This window comes from Ambystoma mexicanum, chromosome 13 (assembly GCF_040938575.1).
Source record: "Ambystoma mexicanum isolate Mex_15411 chromosome 13, UKY_AmexF1_1, whole genome shotgun sequence".
Lineage (NCBI taxonomy): Eukaryota > Metazoa > Chordata > Amphibia > Caudata > Ambystomatidae > Ambystoma > Ambystoma mexicanum.
This window is the reverse complement of record NC_090938.1, coordinates 127,358,926-127,380,853: the sequence shown is the minus strand read 5'-3', so window position 1 is coordinate 127,380,853 and position 21,928 is coordinate 127,358,926. Positions and strand designations below refer to the sequence as shown.

The 21,928-nt window shown below is 47.7% G+C and overlaps 1 protein-coding gene across 2 annotated transcripts in view; it reads left to right on the top strand.

Moving 5' to 3' along the window:
- MAPK14 (mitogen-activated protein kinase 14) overlaps positions 1–21,928 on the top strand; it is a 376,319-nt gene that overhangs the window by 95,565 nt on the left and 258,826 nt on the right. For both annotated transcript variants that reach the window (XM_069633433.1, XM_069633434.1), the window contains exon 4: positions 12,645–12,756. In XM_069633433.1, the coding sequence (XP_069489534.1) occupies positions 12,645–12,756 (112 nt within the window). The remainder of the gene's footprint in view (positions 1–12,644; positions 12,757–21,928) is intronic.

Genomic DNA, 21,928 nt, shown 5'->3' with positions numbered 1-21,928 from the left:
ACTCCCTCCATAGACTGGGCTTCTCCCTCAACTTCAAGAAGTCACTCATGATACCATCTCAAAGGCTCCAATTTATCAGGGCTGTCCTAGATGCATCCTTTGAAAAAACCTCACCACCCAAGGTGAGGGCTCAAGACATTCTGCAGATGGCCACAAAATTGCAGAGTGCTCAGCATCTTTCAGCCTTCGATTTTCTGAGGTTGCTTGGCCTCATGGCATCCTGCATTTTCCTGGTGCCAGAGGCTCGCCTGAGAATGAGATTTCTCCAATGGGCTCTCAGGACTCAATGTTCCCAATTCTCAAGCAGGATGTCGGACCTTCTTCAGGTTCCAAGCAGAGTAGCACAAGACCTTCTGTGGTGTACCTACCTGGAAAACATTCTGAAGGGAGAACTCTTTTGGCAAACATGGTCGGAGATAACAGTAGTTACGGACGCCTTACTGAAGGGGTGGGGAGCACATGCCAACGATCTGACAATCAGCAGTCGTTGGTATCCATCGGAGACCAAACTACACTTCAGCCTTTTACAGCTGAAGGCAATTAAACTAGCACTGAAGGCCTACCTGCCCTCAGTATGGGGAAAGAGTGTCCTGATAATGACGGACAACACATTGTGGCCCTGTACTACCTCAACAAGAGAGGTGGTGTAGGGTCACTACCACTGTGCAGAGAGGCAATTTAGCTCTGCTTCTGGGCAATTCAAGAATGAATCTCCCGGTCGTCAGTTCACCTAGCCGGAGAGGAGAACACAGCGGCAGATGCTCTGAGCAGGCAGAGCACAGTCTCCCATGAGTGGGAGCTAGCTCAGGAAGTCCTGGAAGAGATCTTCACCCTTTGGGTAACTCCTCAAATGGATCTGTTCGCGACCAGAAGTGCGAACTATTTTGTTCCAGGGAATTTCTCCCAAGAGGAGCTCTAGGAGATGTGTTTGTGGTGGACTGAGAGTTTCAACTCCTGTATGAGTTTCCTCCAGGCCCTGTCATTCCTCAAATCCTCAGGAGGTTGAGAAAGTTCGGGAAATCCATGATCCTAATTGCTCCGGATTGGGCCAGAAGGACATGCACCCGCACATGTCCAGCTGCCCTCTAATGGTCTTCCACAAAGAGAGTACCTTCTCACGAGAGGATGGTCGAGTTCTCCATCCGGAGGTAAAGACACTTAACCTTCATGCATGGTTTCTGAGAGGTTGAGATAGAAGGATTGGGACCTCCCAGACGACGTAATGGAGATTTTGCTTTTGGCCAGAAGGCCAGCAACAAAATCCATATACCGCTGCCGTTGGAACAAATTCTGCAGCTGGTGCAGCGGTACGAATGTGGACCCTTTTACATGCAGTACACCTATGGTGTTGTCATTCTTTTTACACCTGGCTAATCTGGGGCTCCAGTTTGGCGCATTTAAAGGGTATCTGGCAGCGCTATCTATTACTAAGCGCTCCTCTGAAGAGGGATGTTTCTTCAAGATTCCACTGGTTATACAATTTTAGAAAGGATTCACAAATGTTTTTCCTCTGGTCCCTTTTCAAGTCCCAGTTTGGGATCTCAAACTAGTTCTGAAATTCATAAGGTGTGCTCCATTCAAGCCTATTCACTCCTGTACTTTAAGATTGTTAACTTCAAAGACAATCCTTTTAGTGGCTCTTACATCAACCCATAGGGCGAGTGAACTTCAAGCCTTGTCTTGCAAGCCTCCTTACACAGTCTTCTTTAAGGATAGAGTGGCCTTTAAGGTTAAACCTACCATTCCATCAAACATTCTGTCTGAGTTTCATTTAACAAAAAAAAAAATAATAATAATTCTACCTTCTTTTTATCCTCCATCTCATCATGGAAAGGAAGAGGAGAGGCTACACAGGCTTGACCCAAAACATGCAAATAGATCCTCCTGAGGGTCTCGCAGCATATTCGACCAGGGGCATGGCTACTTCCTCTGCCTTACAGAGGGGAGTCCCAATTCAGGATATTTTTGTGGCAGCACCATTGCCCTCAGTCCACACATTCACCAAGCATTATAGTCTGGACTCTTCTTCAAGCCAGGAAGGTGTTTATGGGAAGGCAGTGTTACATTCAACATACAAGCAAACGAGCAGCAAACACGGACCGTACTATCTGCCTCACCAAAACCACCAAAAAAGAACTGGACAGACTGGTATGCGTGACAACCTACAGTCCCCTCAACAATTTGATAAAAAAAACAATCAAGCAGCACTGGCCACTGATCAAGAACACTGGATCCCTTCAAAAAGTGCCCCTTTTTGCCTTCAAGAAAAAACGCAACATCAAAGAGTCACTGGTCCATACTTTTCTTGAAACTCCAAAACAACCCAATACTCTATGGAACTTACCACCTGTCCAAGGACAGTACCAATGTGGCAAATGCATGGCCTATCAGTTCACCGAGACAACCAAAGTATTCACACACAGAGATCTCATGGACCTTACAGGATCACACGAACTGTAATACCAAACAAGTTATTCACACCATTGAATGGCCATGTGGACTTCTATACGTTGGGAAAACCATGAGAGCTGTGAAGACCCGAAATGGCGAGCACCGGTCTTGTATAAAAAACAAGGTACCAGCAAACCACTAGTGGAACACTATGTGAAGAAGAACCACACCAACATGGATATAAAGTGGTGTATCTTACAGAAAGTGAACACCACCCGCAGAGTGGAGACATTGACAAAACCCTGACCAGACTACAACAGAAATGGGTCCACAAACTACGAACTGTCAAAGAGGGTTTGAACATAACTGTAGAGTGGAAGCATTTCCTGTAAAATATGGTGACAGTATGTATGTCCTATGACAGAACACCCATCTACAGCAATGTGTTTTATACAATATGGCTGCAGGTGCTCTCTTGAGAAACCACATCCACCTTGCATCTGGCCAGACTTTCATACAGATCCTTTCCATTTTCTAAAAACAAGAATTTGCACTGTGTAACAATTTGTTTTTTGATTTTGTGTCAGATCTTGTCTTTTTAAAGTAATTACATCTGTAAATTGATATAAACCATTGATGTCATGAACCACATGTGGGAATGAAGTTACGCAGGCCTGATTCTATACTACATGACAGCTGACACCCAAAGGGATTGACAGTGGTTGACATCATCATCATCATGCGCCACACCTGCATGACTTGCATTTTGGCCCTACTGACTGACTGCCTGCATTAACTCTAAACAGGCACTTGGGTAGTCACCCCACCACAGGGTCCTTGTTCTTCAACACGGCCCTAGCCCCAGACACCCAATGGGATTGACAGGGGCTGACATCATCATCCTGCGCCACACCGTGTATGACTTGCATTTTGGCCCGACAGACTGCCTGCACCAACTCCAAACAGGCATCTAGGTAGTCACCCCACTACAGGGCCCTTGTTCTTTAACATGGCTCTCGCCTGCTTTCTACACACTTGCATCTTCGACATCCGAGACGACACACTGCTGCTTCAATGATCTTGGCAGCTGAATGTACTGGCAATAGGTAAGCTGTACTGCACGCGGCTTTATGCACAGAAACTGGTAGGCCTACCCTCACTGTAAGGAATCTCTAAACAGTATGACTCTGCACATTTAAACACCCATAGCCCTTCATGCCACCTACACCATATACTGCATGACACGTGTTGTGGCACCGTTATCCAGAACTTGCACACATTGTATTAAATACAGATTTGCACTCATTTCTCTGTGCACTTGCTAAATGGCATTTGTGATTCCACAGAAGCCCTTTTTATCCCATTTAAGCGCACTCCACATTTAGGGGGACCACCACTAGGTCTACTCTCACCAAATCTGTTAAGACCTACACCACCACCCCCCTAGTCACACACTAACGATGGGCTAGAGAGGAACCGCACCCTTGGGGCACCATTTAGTAATCCTACCTCCTTATCCCCTGACAGGCGTGACCGCCCCTGTTGACAAGATGACTGCATCCTAGAGAAGTGGATCCTTCCACCTCTGAATGTGAGCCACTAAGCTCCTCGGATTCGGTAAGCACTGGCATCCGCCCTACATAGTATTCATAACTTCTCTGCTAGATCTTTTGCTGAACATGTACATCCTGACACGTTCTTTGTCTGTTTCACTCCTACAGACCACATAGGACCCTCCACTCATAAAGACACTCCTGTCCTGATGAAGGCCTACACCACTAGAGCTCTCCTAGCTCCACACAAAATGGCCGAAACACTGTCGTGTTGACATGTATTATATGTTGTTGTTCAACTTTTGATTGTGCCCACACTCTATGGGCCCCCTACCTGTCTATGATTCCACTGAATTCTCTAAGCTTCCTTCCCAAGGAACCTATAGAGAATGAACAAACTGTACAAGTAGATGTCTCAAATATTGACTACTTTATCATTCGTACTTAGGTACTCCACTTTGTATGTCCTCAAATGTGATTGTCCTATGTTTTTGAAAAATACCAGTGTATTACTACACTTCAAAATAAAACACTTTTGTGCAGAAGAACAGTTTCATGAGAATTCTGTGACCACCCACACAAGGGGTCACCCACTCAGGGTGTAGCAGTGGTTACTCTTCAGCAGAGATCAACCTGACCTTGCTCATTCGTTTGTTGATATTAGTGTTACATTCTGTACCGACAGAAAATTCGGACTCCCCCCTCCGGAAATACGAACACTGCTTTGGGACTCTGTCATAAGATGAGGAATACACGGGAGGACACAATCCATTCGAAGAACAAGTTACTTACCCGTAGTAACGTTCTTTCAACTGGATGTTCCTCCCACGTATTCCTTATCGCCCCGCCCAGCCTACCATTCAGTAGCATTTCTTTGTTATTGTACTATACGCTCTTTCAGGGGGAGTAGTTGTCAGGCGTAGGATAAACTAATACAAGTAAAAATCGAAACTGACGCCAACAGTCGCTGCGCGTGCTATATACCATTGATTACGTCGACACCGAGACGGAGGCCCTCGAAGGACATTGAGTCGACAGGCATTGATGTGCAGCGTCCCCTGCTGGAAATAATTTCCGAAGCAGCTGAAGCTGGATATGGAAATATCATAAGATGAGGAATATGTGGGGGGAACATCCAGTCGAATGAACGTTACCATGGTAAGTAATTTGTTGTTCTGGAGGAAAGGCTGGGGATGCTTGAAAGCAATGCCACTGTATGCCAAAATACGAAATGGGCAGTCACAGGGCATAGAAATACTCTGGGATGAACAGCAAAGCTTCCGTACTACAGCCTATGAACTAGTTTGTGACGTGCTGTAGAAAAGCTGCTGCTGGAATTAAGTAGAGCCAGGGATAACTGGTAATTGATGTGGCAATAGTGACTAAGCTCAGCTGCGAAGAATCCTGGATTCAGAGTGCACGTGTAATTGGTGGTTAAAACACTCCATGGTACTAGTCTTGGAGGACTAGTGTATTCTTCGTACATGGAGAAAGTACAATCCCCATGCCATAGTAGTTTTCCAAGTGCCTCTGTTTTTCTGACACATTCTCAACAAAGATCCCTACTCTCATAGGCTGTGAAGCCACCGTGCTCTTTATGGATGCTGAGTGGGAAGAAAAAAAAACATACCCAGAATTAAGAAGTCTCTACAAGTACCCGTAGAAGGAGTTGTTGGTACTCCTCTAACATTTAGGCCTATTAAAGAACAAACTGGACATCTCACGATGTCCATTTCCTCACATTCAGAGAAAGTAACATTTGACTTAATAAAAGCAGCCCTCTACCCCTTGATATTGGGATGTGGGCAGGATGATGCACTCTGGCTCGGCCTCCAACACAGTGCACAACCGTGGATCGAGGCCCCGCCTGGTCTTCCATGCTCAAAGTTCCCTTGCTCTCATTTCCAAAATAATGTTTCAACCAAAAAGTTTGCAAGGTCCCTCTCTGCTGGGCTCAGACCTCCTTAGGATAAAATTCACACAAAATTGCAAGAAGGCTCCCTTCCCCAAGCTTAATGCAATTCAGGTCTCCGTCAAAGAGGCTCGGACCACTTTTGGCTGTCGAAGTCTTTCGAATGTGTGTAGGTTTTGCTTACTGACCACTGCAGGACCACTCCGCCTCAACATTCACTATTTACTTTCACTCCTGCTGTTTGTTCGTTCTTTTGCTTTAAACAATGCACCTTTCACTGAGACTTTTGAATGGGCTACTTCCTTTCACCAGACCCCTCTGTTACTTAGTATCGCTTATCTTGCAGCTGTATTTCACTTTAAAGTTCATTCACAGGCGCCTTTCTTCGCGTTTCAAGCACACGCGTGCAGCCTTCACTTGTGATATGATGTTGCTACTTCATTCACTTTAATATACTGGTCTCTCGGGCCGCTTGCCAACTCACCGGCTGTGTGTGCTTCTTTCTTGTTTGGCGCTTTCCGATTTTCGCGTTAAGGGTAGTACCACAGGCTTGACCTCGCCTTCCCAACTGTGCCGTTCACCTGGGAGGGTCGCTGGTGTCCTTGAAACACAATGCATACTTCACTTGTGGGATCTGGCCTTCTCCCCGTGTCTTTCGCGGCCTGTTGGAGGCAACAACCTCCAATAGGGAAGCCTTGGGGTTTTCGGCCCGCTACTCTCATCCCTTGGTCTGTTGCTCTGCTCCAGTAGGTGTGCCTTCCTCCCGGAAGTTCTGCTCATTCTCGTGTTCCGCCTTGTTCAGAGTCTGTCTTTAGGTGTTGCCTTTTATTCATGTGAGGAGAGCTAATTGGTATCAGGTGTATGCAATAAGGGTAAAGTACCCGACTCTGCCTGACCCGATTAATGAAACATGTCCAGTACGATGTGAGAGAGTTAGCCTGGTTACACTGTCACCCTCTTCCTCGGCCCAGTGTTTGTGTAAAAAAGGGGGAGGGTTGAGACTTTGGAAAATCCTAAAAATAGGATGGGGCGGGTGAACAAAAAAGGGGGGAATACTGCATTTCACCATCAGCTATCTCACCCCCACTTCCCGAAGACCCCTCACCCAGGTGATCCTCCCGCACTGGTCCACCCCCAGGGTCTGGATCCAAAGGCGATGGCCATCCCCTGGAGAAAGATTCCAGGGGACTAGCGGGTGAGATACCCTCTGGTTTCTCACAGTTCACTTAATATTCATTAGATAACTTAAACAATGCAGGTAAGTAAGTTAGATGGAGTACATTTTGGTAACCAATTGCAAGAATATCATAGCTTGAGAAGTCCAAACCTTGCGATGGATCGATCCTTCTACCCAAAATTCACAGGGTTCAACATTGTTTCTCACCAATAAGTATTCTCTGCGGGGAGGAATCAATGGGCGTGTGTTGGTTAATTGGTTTCAATCTAATTAAACGTTCTCCAACAATTTACCAAAGGAAACGTAAGTGATCTCCTTTCTTCCAGACCCAAGGCTAACCCAGGGACAGGATACCCGACCCAGATTCGACAACCCAAGGTGAGTGAAATGGTGATAGGAGGCAAAGAGACTTGTTCCCGATGTTATCCCATGGGGGACTGTGTATGTGTGTTGGGGATGGGGATGGGGGGCAGCAGGCACTCTGATGCTTACTTAGCCCAGTGACTCTGATTTTCCCAGATGTCTTTCTGGATTGTCTTCTGCCCTTTGTTCCGGTGAGAACTGCTCAGGAGTTTCGTGTTAGAGGATTGGTCTGGTCGGAGTTAAATGAAAGATGCAACCCTTTTCGGTGAAGAAATCCTCAATCCAATGATGCAGGCCTCCTTGGGACACTTCACAGGATGGAAGCAGGCGAGTTCCAGTGACGGTCACAGTTTGCGTGTGAGGATGGGTGTCCTCCCAGTCGGCGCCCAGGACAGGTACCATTGAAGATTGGAAGCTGGAATTCGGGGAGATGGTAACTTGTGGCACAAGTTGGCGACTGGAAGTTTCGCACTCAGGTGTGGAACGGTGACTCTTCTGGCGTGGTAGCCCTCGAAACACATTGTTACTCCACTAGGCAGTCCAGGGACACTTCCGAAGGCTCTGAATGGCTGGATTCTTGAGAAGGCATCTAGCAAAGATGTTCCCGCTAGTCCAAGGGCTGAAGCACTACTCAGGGCCTTCGGAGATCAGGCAGAGGAGCAGGCCGGGCACTGGATCTTCTGCTGATCGTCTTCGGATCTTCACTGGGCTGCTCTGCTTCAAGGGATTTTTGGCTCCAATGTAGGTCAGAAGAATAGCTGCAGAAGTCCTCCTCTTACCAACATAAAAGCTGGCCCAAGGTCAGAGGCATGGCTAACTCTGTGGTAAACCCTGTTTAGCAATAAAGTTTGATTTTTCTTAGCAGTCATCAGAAGGCCCTTAAACAAATCTCCCTAACACAAATTATCTTGTTTGCATTCTATAAATAAATTGTTGTGACTTGACTATTTGAAAAGATGGGGTCTGACCACATCCCAGTTCACTGCACATTTCCCGAAGAGGATAGCTGTACACATAGCACATGTGTCTCCGATGAGTAGTAGATGTCGCTTGGACAAGGGTTTGATACTGAAGCTGTCTTACTTATGCCTTCATTCTTCCAAGGTCATAAATTGACACAATGTGGGTAATAATTAAGGGAATTATTAGCACCTGTTGCAAAGCGCTCCAAAATTAGATTTCTAGTATGCAGCGCTGTATACATCACAATATTATTATTAATATTATTATTAAATGGGCATTGTCACAGAGTTCCTCTTGGGACTAAGATGTATGCCAAGATCATATGCTTACATTGAAGATCTTTATAGGGGATGCATTACAAGAAGGACCCGCCAAAAGGAAAATGGCATCTTGCCAAACAAAACAATAGCCTGTTTCCACTTGAACATCCTCCGCCTACAGAGTGTCTCTTCCACTGTTTGCAGGTTTCTGCTCCTTCCTGGCATCTGGCTTATTGTCCCAATGCGTACAGTTCAAAGAAGGTTTTGACGTCCCTTTCTGGCCTTACGGGCTTGGGTGTGTGCAAACCGTTCTACTTTGTTTGATCTAGATGCAGCCTTTTCTGTATCTTGTACCGCAAGATTCACTCAAGCACATCAAGCCTCATTACAAGTTTGGTGGTGCAGGAAGGATGGCAGTAATTCGGTTACTGATGCTTTTCCTGCACCGTCAAATTATAATATTTGCTGTATTTACTACCAGCGAAATGACTGCTCTGTAAATCTGCCGATTTTCAGAGGAAAAGTGGCGTATTCACCTCCAGCTTGTGCTGGAGGTAAATACTCCACTTAGCCTCCAAAAATGGGTGGATTTACTGCAGAGTAATTCTGCAGGTGATGCATCCGGCAAAAATCTCCATGAAGTCCTATGGACTCCAAAAGTGGGAAATTACTGCCATTTGTAACCCTGCAGTAACTCCACTGGACCAACTGGCAGTAACAGTAAGTGTTTGGCTGTATTTCGGTTGATTACCGCGAAACTTGTATTGAGTCCCAGTCTTTCAAATAAACTAGACTCTGGTACACAGCTAGGACAGGGGTGGAGGTGTCCCTTGGTTTTGCCCTTGCCTGAACTTCCTCCTGATTCCTCTTTCCTCTCTGCTCTCACAGTAATCTCCCTAACCCAGTCTGGTCTTCCCTAGAGCACAAGTGTGTTCTTCCCTCCTCCTGGGTAGAATTTCAGTGAGGGTCTGCGCCTGGTCTTGTAAGAAGGGGAGTGCTCGGCTTGGCTGTGTCCCTGAGTGCACCTGGGGTTGCTTTCTTTTTATGGGGCTAGACCAAATCTATAATTGGTCCACCATTTTGAAAGTTAGTTTTCACCTAGTGATACCTCTCTCCCAGGTTGCCTTAGATTCGATGCTGTAAACACACTAAGTGAACTCTGTAGATTGTTGGCAAGAATGGAGGGTTGAGGGGGTTACCATCTGGTAGAGAAAGGAGGGAGATATTAAGTTGAAACAGAAAGAGGCACACCAATTCACTGAGGAAAGCAATGGGTATCGTCTGGTGAAATGAGGATGAAAATATTTCACAGGACTGAGACATTACCAAGAACTTGAGGTGGAATGTATTGTTGTGAAATCGGAGAGAGATTCAGTGTTGCAGGAGAAGAAACGGATGTCTTTTTTTGTGAGGAAGAGAGAAGTTAGTATTGAAAAGAATGGGATGAACAGGGCAAGCAGAGTATTACTGTAAGCAGGAGGCTGTTGACCTGGAATTAAAGGCACAGTGATTGCGGTGCGGTTGTCGGATTTTAATGGGGACTGCGCCTATGAGTTACTGATGCTGGGAGCTGTTTTCCTTAAAAGGGAGGGCTGCTACCTTCGAGGATTAAGCCTACAACAAACGGCTTGAACAAGTTAAGAATTAGAGGTATTCCCAACAGGTAAGTTCTCGTCAATTGTTCAAAAGATATACAGAGAGTATAGGCTAATACTGATGTGAAGTGATTTAATTCATCAGAAATTCAAAACCAAATGTATTAGAATTTCTTAGTAAAACAAGTCACATCAAGGTAAAAAAAGAACACAATTACTTATTTTACAAATATTTAGTAACTTTTTTGCGTATGGGTTAGTATTGTGACTTCCTGCCAATTATATAATAGTGAAGGCAATGATTAGGCAGTGATTACACAGTCCATTGTAGTTTATCACTTGAGGTGCGTCTGTTACACCATACCATAATAAAAAAAAAAATAAGCATAATGTATACTGTACTCTGATTTGCCAACTGCATGGCCAACCGTTTAGCCCACTTAGGGGCTTTTCCAAGGCAGCATTATGGTCCCGAGTTTTTTAAATTGTATATAGAGCTAGTGCCTTTCTCCCAAAAAACCACAACAGCAGTTACACTTGCCTCGGTGTCTTGATGCTATGTTCAGCACATGAATCTAATGTTAATCACAATTATTGAGGCGTTCTTGCCGTAACGAAACTTCAACATCTGCTAATCAAAGGACTATTCCTTAAATGCCCTGAAGTGATGGACTACATTACATTGTGCAATCACTGCCTAATCATTGCCTTATTTGTGATGAATTAAATCACTTTACATCGGTATTAGCCTATACTCTTTGTATATCCTTGGAATTAAAGGCAGTTGAGGGACAAGCGGAGAGACGCTCCAGAAAGAGTAAAGAAAGCCGATGTGCTTTAGAGTGGTATACAGCCTGGCCCATTGAGGGAGGGGAAAGAACAGATGAGGGATGTTCAGGAGCGCCAAGTTCATCTGGGGAATATTGTAGAGAAGGTGGAGGAACAAGCTGGCACCATTACCCTTTGTAGCAGGGTGGACAGATTATAGTTTGTGGGGCTGGAGAAGGTTCTGGGTCAGAACATCTGTCCAGTAAGTAGTTGGACAAGATAGGACCTATGCATTGAACCCCACAGGGGCACACCAGCCTACCTTACAACCGCTGGCATTGTGTCTAGCCTGGCGAGTAGCTCTTGTCCCTGGATCACAAGAGAACAGTTAAGAGAAGCTGTTTAAGGCAGCGATCTGGAGGACCCTTGACACACTGGTACGCCCAGGAGCCTTGTTTCTGTGGCATGGGAGCCTTGCAGTTGAAGAGAAATATCAAAAGACCCAAAAACCTTTTCCCCAGAAATGCATGAAGGGAAGGAGATGCCCTCCTTGAGCGAGGGTGAACTTTGAGGACACTGAGTGTGTATACTGTAGACCCTTTAGTTTTCATTAGCCCCCGATGTTTGGATTTTGCGGAACCATGGAACATTGAGAATCTTCATTAGAGATGCTCTTTCAAAGCAAGAGGGGGTGCACTTGTTATTTAGACACTGTACTGGGATACACTGGCCTTTTCCGCACATTATATCCTGAAATGTGGTGATATCATCCTGATGCCTATTTTGTTTAGTTTGGCAAGCATTGTGGCACTTTGTTTTCTTTGAGCACTTGTTTTTATAAAAATCTTATGAATCATAATTTGTGTACAAGTCTGACTTTTGGGAGCACATTGATACAGGCATTCTAGCAGCCTGTCACACATGCAATGACAGTTTGATGCTGCAAAGTATTTGGATTTAGGACTTGCTGGCACGTACTATCCCACCTTAATGCTTAAGCCATATCCTCCCACTACCCTTAACCCATAGTTGACACTGCAGCTTACCATCTACTGTAGCCCATAAGTCTTCCCCCCAACTAACCAACCAGCCTCTAAAATCAAACCCTTTCACCTTGCACCACACTTGAACAACCCTCAACTGATGGTGATCACAGACCTACTCAACTGCAAAGGAAGACTATGAAGCTATAACTTTGCTCCTCTTACAGCTCTGTCATTAACCCCTACACCCAAAGCCCTCCAGCAACCCTGGCACACTTTCCATTTTTGAGTCATTCGGCTCCACCCTTGGGAAACCTATTCCCAAAAGCCTATGCCATTCCCACAACGACACGCAGGAAACTGGTATTTCCGACCTGCACCCATCAACACCACAGGTTTTGCGTATGCCTCTCCTCTCCCAGTAAGACTCTGCCGGCCCTTCTTCTCTTACAGAGCCACGCTGAGTGAGGCCAACAAAAATGGCAGAAGGGCGCCGAACAGGCTACATTTTATTTGTATTGTTGTTCACTGCAATTGCTTCTTTAATGCTGCATTTGAAATAAGGTTGAATGGCTATGGATGTCGCATGCCTGCACCTTTGTAGCACAGGGCTGGAGCAGGCAGCAACAATTCCGCTTAAGCCAACTTTTCAAGCCTTACAGTCTGTGTGCTTTTTCAGGTATCTGGTGACGCATCTCATGGGCGCCGATCTCAACAACATTGTAAAGTGTCAGAAGCTGACAGATGACCACGTACAGTTTCTCATCTACCAGATCCTCAGGGGGTTAAAGGTATGTTTGGGAAGGGGGTCGTTTTTATTCAAACTCTCACTATACGCTGCATGTACACCACAGAATGTGAATTTGTGTACCTTGAATATTGTACAGCTCTTGTTTGTTCAGCGCTCTGTATACCCACCGTTTAGTGGTGTGTGTCTGTGTGTATATATATATATATATATATATATATATATATATATATATATATATATATATATATTTCTGATGTTTGTTAATCTGCTTAGAATCACATGCTGTGCATAGGTCCGACATCCAGTGGTCACTGCGGAGTATTGCATTTTGTTTTTCGTAGTCGAAAAGGGGACGTCGACAAGGCGTGTCTGTAACACTATCCCTATAGTGACGTGCGTTGTACCCACAATCCCTCACGCGTCGAGGTCCCTCAGATTGTTTTCTTCCGCCCAGCTACTGGACGCCTTTATGCGGAGCTCCTCAAGAGACATTGGCAAATAGTTTCTTCGACCTTTGGTCGTTTGTTATTAATATCAATAACGTAGATCCCTCCCTCGACGCAGAGCCGTTTCTCCGCCGAGCTTCGACGGAAGGACGAGCGGAGGGGATCCTTCGGCGCTGCCGAACACGTGGCCTGGCCTCGCCGGCCATACACAGTAGGGAGAGTGGGGTTTTGTGGTCTTTCTTTCTTTTCTTTAAGAATGCCTTTCTCTTTCCCCTCCCTCTCTTTCGAGGTCGTAGTCACACTTATTACCCTCCGCTATGGAGAGGACGCCATTTAGGTTTTGCCCGCTTTGCAAGGGTAAATATACCTGGAAGGATAAGCACAAACGGTGCAACCGTTGCTCACCCCTCGATCACCAGGAGGACGGCTGTGCGGCCTGTAAATTACTAAAGCCCAAAACTCTAAAAGACTGCAGGGTCAAAAGGTGGGCGGCCTACGCCATGTCTAGGCCTGACTCCTCGCCCGCTGCCGCCGCCGCCGAGTGTGACGAGGACAGTGACTACACGGCCCCCGTAACGGAGGCTGTAGACCTCTTAAAGAAGCGTTCACGCTCCTCGTAGTCCGTCCCCGGCCCCGACAAGCCTGGCTCACGCCCAGCTTATGGGGATGAACACCCCGGCGACAAGGACGCACACAGAAAAACACCAAAGCACATACCCCCAGGCACACATTCGTCGAAGATGAAGGTAGCCATAGCGCCAACGGGGACGCCAGGCCCACAGATGTCTTCCGCCGACCGTAAGGGTCGCAGGCCTCCCCACCACCGCTTCTGCGACAGGCGACTGGGCACCCTAAAAATAAGGGCCCTAACACCAAAATTTCCGGTGACGCGCATCGCAAGAGCGCTCAGGTTGCCAACAAGGACTCGACGAGCAAGGACCCGACGGGCAAGGACTCGACGAGCAAAGGCTCGACGTTTCATAGCGCGACGGCGACCGATCCCTCGGAAGAGAGAATGATCGCCGAAAGCCTCGCGCACATAGCATCTAAGGACGGCCAAAGACGTACGCGAGTGAAACGACGAAAAACCACGCACAAGGCCAAAGATACGCCGAAGGCGCCGGAAAACAGATCAGGCCAGTTCCCGACGCCGACAGAAGGCCCTAGCCAGCAAGAAGGCTACTCAGAAGGCGAAGGCTCTCTTTCTTCGACGTTATGGGACAGAACCAGACAATTACAGGAGGAAGAAACCCCCTTTTCTTTCCCAGACCGTCCTGGCCGACCTCAGTGGACCTTTGAAAGGTTCCAGACCTGTATGGACAAACTAGATAGGTTCATGTCCATCCCAGAAGACAGGGCACCCAAGAGACCAAGGGAGGCACCCCTGGGGAGTCCAAGGGCTAAATACCAGAAGTTTTATAACCCCATACAGGAGGACATAAACTCTTACAATCTCACTGAGGAAAACACCTTCTTTCAAGAGGAAGATGAGTTCACCTATGTTGAGGACCAACAAGAAAAGGAAGGTTTTCACGAGGAACCTAACCTATGTGAGGAAGGATTCCAGGAAGACACAGGCGAGGGCGACCCAAATCCCTGGCAGTCACCGGCTAGGTCGACTGACGCAGGCAGTAGCAGTATAGTCATCAGGTCTACTGAAACTACACCAGTCAGGAACCCTCCGCCTGTCGATGATCAACCCACCTTCAATGCACTGCTGAAGAAGGCAGCAGCACATTTTGAAATCGAAACTGGGGAGGTCACCCCAGACACCGATTTTGTGGAGAGGATTATCAAAGAAAATCCCCCCACTAGCCAGGTTATACCCATCCTCGCCTCAGTTAAGAGACGTATTACACCTTCTCTTTCCACTCCTGCATTGGTGAGAGGGGTCAATCCGAGGATTGAGAAACTGTTCTCTCCCTCTCAATCAGACCCATTATAAATTAAGGGTCACTCAATCCCGGACTCCCTGGTCGTGACCAACACCAGGAAAAGGGCAGGAGTCCCACTATCTACTAGCGAGGCACCCCCAGATAAAGAGGGGAAGAAGCTGTATGCCCTAGCCAAGAGAATCACCACCTCTGCAGCATTCTCTACCAGAATCGCCAATAATAATACCCTATTGGCAAGCTACGCCGATGCTCAATGGGCTATGCTCAGACAGGACATCGAAGAAGCTCCCGAACCCCTAAGGACTCGTTTACTGGCTACAGTTAACGAGGGCTCTCTGGTCAATCAAAGCATCGTCAAGAATACCCTCGATGCAGCAGAGACGGCTGGCTGCACTTTGGTACAAGGAATTTTACTGAAGCGTCACGTCTGGCTTCGCAATTCCGGATTTAAGGCGGAAACACAAGCGTCCCTTATTAATAAACCGATAGAGGAGTCCAACCTCTTTGGGAGAACAGTGGATGACGCGCTGGAGAACGCGAAGAAAGAATTTGATACAATAAAGACCGTAGACCAAATTTCAAAACCCCCTAACAGGCGGGGATTTGGTAATAAGTGCTTTTTTCGTGGACAACGCCAGCAACAAAACCAACAACAGTACTCTGCCAGCAACTACCAGAGTAATAGCGGCCAATACAATCAGAGGGGTCAACGTCGTGGCAAGGGAAGAGGCCGGGGTTCCACCCCCAGAGGCTCCCAAGCCAACAACACCACCAAGTGACGCGAAGATTCGCGTCCCCTCCCATGCAACGCCGGTCGGGGGCCGGTTAACATCCTTTCTTCCAGCATGGGAGGGAATAACATCAGACCGCTGGGTACTTTCCACCGTATCCCGCGGCTACTGTATAGAGTTCAACAGTTCCCCAACATACATACCCCCGATGGGACGCCGCATGACACCAGAACACCTCGCCATCCTTCTCCAAGAAGTGGACCAACTGCTGGAAAAAGGAGCCATAGAGGTCGTGCCTCTGTCTCAGGTAATGGAAGGTATTTATTCAGTGTACTTCCTTGTACCCAAAAAGGATCTAACCATGCGCCCTGTATTAGATCTGCGCCCAGCGAACAAGTTTGTCAAACCCCAAAAGTTTCGTATGGTGACCTTACAGGAAGTGATCCCACTGCTATCACAGGGAGATTACATGACAACACTGGACATGAAAGATGCATACTTTCATATTGTAATGTTGCCAGCACACAGAAAATACCTCAGGTTCATGATAGAGGGCAAACACTACCAGTTCAGAGTGCTACCCTTCGGCATAGCATCTGCACCAAGGGTATTCACGAAAGTACTGGCAGTGGCAGCGGCCCACCTGCGCAGGTTATCCATCCCAGTATACCCTTACCTCGACGACTGGCTCATAACAGGGGATTCTTACGAGACATGCTTCTCAAACACCCAAAAGACTGTAGACCTTTTGTTCCAACTGGGCTTCTCCATCAACAAGAAGAAGTCCAGCTTAGACCCCAGCCAAGTCAAACAATTCCTAGGGGCTCTAATTCGAACAAAGGACGGCCTCGTCTTCCCCTCCAACGAGAGGGTCCAAAACATGCTGTTTCAGATCCCCCAATATGTGGCAGGTCGAGAGGTGACGGTGCGCAAAGCGATGCGATTGCTAGGAATGATGGCGTTGTGTATTTATTTGGTACCTCACGCGCGCCTGCGCATGCGCCCAATGCAAGAGTGGCTCAACAGCCAGTGGTGTCAGGCCAGCGGACAATGGGACGATCTAGTGGTGGTCTCGCAAGCCTTGGTTCTCTCGCTACGTTGGTGGACAAAGGAAAACCTGATAATAGGGAAACCCTTTGCCACACCCGCGGTGGAGGCCACTCTAACCACGGACGCATCCCCCACAGGATGGGGGGCTCACCTATCCCATCAGACTGCTCACGGAGTTTTGTCTCAGAACGTAGCATCCAAGCACATAAGCCTACTGGAGCTACTGGCGGTGTTCAAAGCACTAAAAGCCTTCCAGGAACACCTACAAGGGAAGACAGTGATGGTCCTTACAGACAGCACCACAGCCATGTACTACATCAACAAGCAGGGGGCACCCACTCTCCAGGACTGTCCAAGCTGTCCCAGAATATATGGAAGTGGGCTCTCAAACACAACATGTTCCTACTGTCACAACACGTACCAGGGGAACTCCATCTGCTAGCAGACAAACTCAGCAGAGACTTCCCCCTGCCCGAAGAGTACGAATGGCAATTGCACGAAGACATCGTTTTAGACGTCTTCACGCAATGGGGATTCCCGGAAATAGACCTGTTTGCAACTCTGGAGAACTCACAATGCCAAAGTTACCCCTCCAGGTACCCCCAGAACCAGTCCAAGGGGAACGGTCTGTCGATTCAATGGTCAGGGAAATTTGTTTACGCCTTTCCCCCCGACTCCCCTTCTCAACAAAGTGGTGCACAAGATGCACCAGGAGCAGGTTACCATGATACTAGTGGCCCCAATGTGGGCCCGGCAGCCATGGTTCGCTCACTTGATGGAGATGTCCCTATCCCCCCCAGTGAAACTTCCCTGCCCGTACAACATGCTGTCACAGGACAAGGGCAGGACACTGCATCCATGCCCTCAGACCATGAACTTAGCAGCCTGGCTCCTGAGATCATAGAATTTGGACATCTAAAACTCCTGCAGAGATGTATGGACATCCTCAGGGAAGCCAGAAAACCTAATACTCGCCACTGCTATTCTAGCAAGTGGAAAAGATTTGTCATCTGGTGTAGAGGTAAGAGCATCAACCCGGTTGACTGCTCTCCCACACACATTGTTCTGTACTTGACCCATTTACTGGATTCAGGTCTAGTGTTCAATTCCATTAAAGTCCACCTGGCGGCACTTTCTGCATAGACCACTTCCCAACTTAAAGTGTTGTGGTGGAAGATACCAGTTATCAAGGCCTTCATGGAGGGGGTAAAGAGAATACACCCTCCGATAGCTAACCCAGCACCTGGATGGGACTTAAATGTGGTACTTTCTAGACTCATGGGCCCTCCTTTTGAACCCATGCATAAGGCAACTCTTAAAGACCTCACTCTTAAGACCGCTTTCCTAATAGCTATCACCTCCATTAGGAGAGTAAGTGAACTACAGGCTCTTTCTGTTCTAGACCCCTTCGTAACAGTTCACAAGGATAAGGTGGTTCTACGCACACACCCAAGGTTTGCACCAAAATTCATCTCGAAATTCCATGTAAACCAGTCAATAGAACTACCAACGTTCTTTCAAAACCCTTCCAGCTTGGGAGAAAAAAGTCTGCATACACTAGATGTACGCAGAGCTGTCATGTTCTACATGGAAAGAACCAGACCACTGAGAAAGACTAATCAGTTCTTTGTCTCGGTGGCAGCAGGAAGAGAAGGAGATGCAGTCTCAAAGTCCACTATATCTAGATGGATTGTTCAATGCATCACTCTCTGTTACACTCTTGCTAAGAGAGAACTACCCTTCAAGCCAAGAGCACATTCCACTCGAGGCACTGGGGCTTCCATAGCGTTCATTGCAAATGTTCCCCTTGAGTCCATCTGCAAAGCGGCTACCTGGAGTTCTGTGCACACCTTTACAAAACACTACTGTCTAGATGCACATTCTAGATCTGACTCCAAGGTGGGACAGGCAGTATTAAGACATCTTTTCTCTACTGTTCCTTCTCATAACCCACCGCCAACTCCGGGTACTGCTCGCTAGTCTATGCACAGCATGTGATTCTAAGCAGATTAACAAACATCAGAAGACAATGCATTACTTACCGTAAAAGCATTTCTGATGGTTGTTTCTGCTTAGATTCACATGCGCCCACCCTTCCTCCCCGCTCGGATGGAAGGAACATAGACACCTTTCTACATCTCTCTCTCTTTTCTGTACTCACTCAAGTATAGAAGGCTCCCTCAGGGCAGACAAAATACAAACAGAGGGACCTCGACGCGTGAGGGATTGTGGGTACAACGCACGTCACTATAGGGATAGTGTTACAGACACGCCTTGTCGACGTCCCCTTTTCGACTACGAAAAACAAAATGCAATACTCCGCAGTGACCACTGGATGTCGGACCTATGCACAGCATGTGAATCTAAGCAGATACAACCATCAGAAATGCTTTTACGGTAAGTAATGCATTGTCATATATATATATATATATATATATATATATATATATATATATATATATATATATATATATATATATATATATATTTTTTTTTTTTTTTTTAGGCTTGTGGAATCTGCTTAGATCACATGCTGTGCATAGGCCGACATCTAGTGGAAGCTGCGGAGTGTTACAGTTTGTTTTTCGAAACTCGAAAATGGGCGTCGACACAGGGCGTGCCAGTAATACTATCCCTAGTGTGACGTCCACTGTACCCATGATCCCTCACGCGTCTAGGACCCTCAAATTGTTTTTTTACGCCATGCTGGTCGGAAGCACTGAGCGGAGTTCCCCGACTTAGTCAGATTTTGCAAATATTGTTATATATTTCCCCGTTTATTCCACCTATACGTCGAGTGTCCGAACATCGACACTCGACGCTGGATCGGAGAAAATTCAACCGTCGGACTACAGCGACGGATTTGGGCCTCGGAAGGCCTCTGGCCTCGGCCCGGGCCTCAGAAGTCCTCTGGACTCGGCCCTGCAAGTAGGGAGAGTGGGGGGTGGCACATATCCTACACTCTGATTAATATAGGTACATTACTTATATTCCTACACTCCCAGCCCACTGCCATAGGGTGCGTATGGAGGGTACCCCCTTTCAATTTTGCCCCAACCGCAAGTATCCTTGGGTTGACGGACACGCCACGTGTAACCTCTGCTTGCCGAGGGACCACCCCGAGGCGAATTGCAGAGCGTGCAGTCGGTTTAAACCGAAGACCCTTAAGGACCGTTTGACAAAGCGTTGGGACACCACACCAGGCGACAAGAGGCCATGGCTGCGGAGGGTGCCTTCAGCGATGGCAGCGACGCCGTACTTTCAGACGGCGAGGGCAATGTGGCGTCGATGGACAGCCAAGCGCAAGTCCCTGACCTCGGAAGGTTGTCCGGCAGGGCAGCTATGGGGAAGACCCCCGGCGACACGAGCGCTACCCACACCACTTCCAGCAAACAAAGTCCAACCGAGACTCAACGCGCACGTCGAGTTCTCGGAAAGAGGCACGTAGAGAACGGTCCACCGAGTCGGTGTCCTCTGGGCGTTCGCGTTCGAGATCGCCTCATGTCACCAAGCAACCCTCCACTGTTGCTAAAAGTGCCTCGCTCCCCTTAGTGACTGAGGTTCGGTCGTCGGAGGACGACGCCGACCTCTACCCCCAAGCCACACTCCAGGAGTCGGCGTCTGCAGGCAGCGGTAAGGCTGCTACCAAATCCCTTACACTCTCCAGAGACAGGGACTCTACCCCTGAATTTCGACGCCAGGCATCGAAAAGCTCTGATGGGGCCCAAAAGTCGGGGAAGCACTCTTCCACCCACGGGGAAGGGGGAAAACAATAAAGTAAGAAGTCCCAGTCTACTTCCACTCCTAAACTACATTCTACTCCACCTAACAGACGGACAAGTCTCAGTCCCCTGTCCCTAAGGCCCCCGTTCAGGCCAGTAGGTCTAGCCAGGACAAATCTCAATCTGTTGTCCCTAAGACCCCTGTTCAAACCAGTAGGTCTAGTCAGGATAAAACAGGGAAAGCACTCCAGGAAAGAGTTATTCCCAGTTCAAGGGAATGGTCCAGTAATGACATACAGAGTAATGTCAAGGATGTCATCATTGGCAGATTTCTATGCCAAGAACCCGGAACACTTTCTCTCTTATACCCCAGAAGCGTCAACTCCCTCAGGCTCGAAGGATCCAATACCCCCAAGTAGGAAGTCCCGGGGTGAAGCACAATCTTCAGACCCCTTCTATATACAGCCCTATTCTCAATACCAGGAAGATCCATCCTTTGTTGAGGATCCAGACGTGGGCATGTTCGAAGAACAAACTGGGACAGGCTATTATGGGGATGATGAGGACCAAGAGGAGGAGGAGGAGGAGGAGGAGGAGGAAGAGGACGACCCAGAAACATACAGGGTAGATTCCCCGGTAGAGAAAGAGCCCACGGTTACCGACTCCCCTGTCGACAACCAACCTCTCCTGAATGAGGTCCTGTCCAGAGCGGCACAGCACTTCCACATTGACACCCAGGGTGCTCAGGAAGAGAGGGACTTTGCAGAGGAACTGGTGGGAGAAAGGAGACCTGTTGCACAGGCCATCCCTATCCTTAAGTCAATACAAAGGAGGATGGACCCTTCCCTTGTTAACCCCAATCTCACTAGGGCAGTAAACCCCAGAATTGAAAAGATTGTCAGGGAAGCCCAATCTGACCCACTATACATAAGGGGACATCTCAAACCGGACTCCCTGGTTGTTACAAACGCCCGTAAGAGGGCGGGAACACCCTTGTCATCGTCCGAAGCTCCCCCCGACAAGGAGAGCAAGAAGATTTATGGCTTGGGCAGGAACGTAGCCTCCATTTACGCCTACCAGGCAAGGTTTGTCAACTCCACCACCCTGCTGGCTAGTTACAACTGCCACCAATGGGAAGAAGTCGCGGCTCTCATAGGCTCCGCCCCAGAACCCTTATAAAGCCAATTGGCACGAGTTTCGGCAGAGGGGAGAGCCGTGTCAGGTTGCATTTTAAAATCAACCTTTGATGCTGCGGATAACGCACGGTCATCAAGAGGCATGCTTGGCTACGGCAGTCTGGTTTCAAGGCCGAGACCCAAGCATCATTGATAGATAAGCCGGTGGAGCCGGATCTATTGTTTGGAAAGG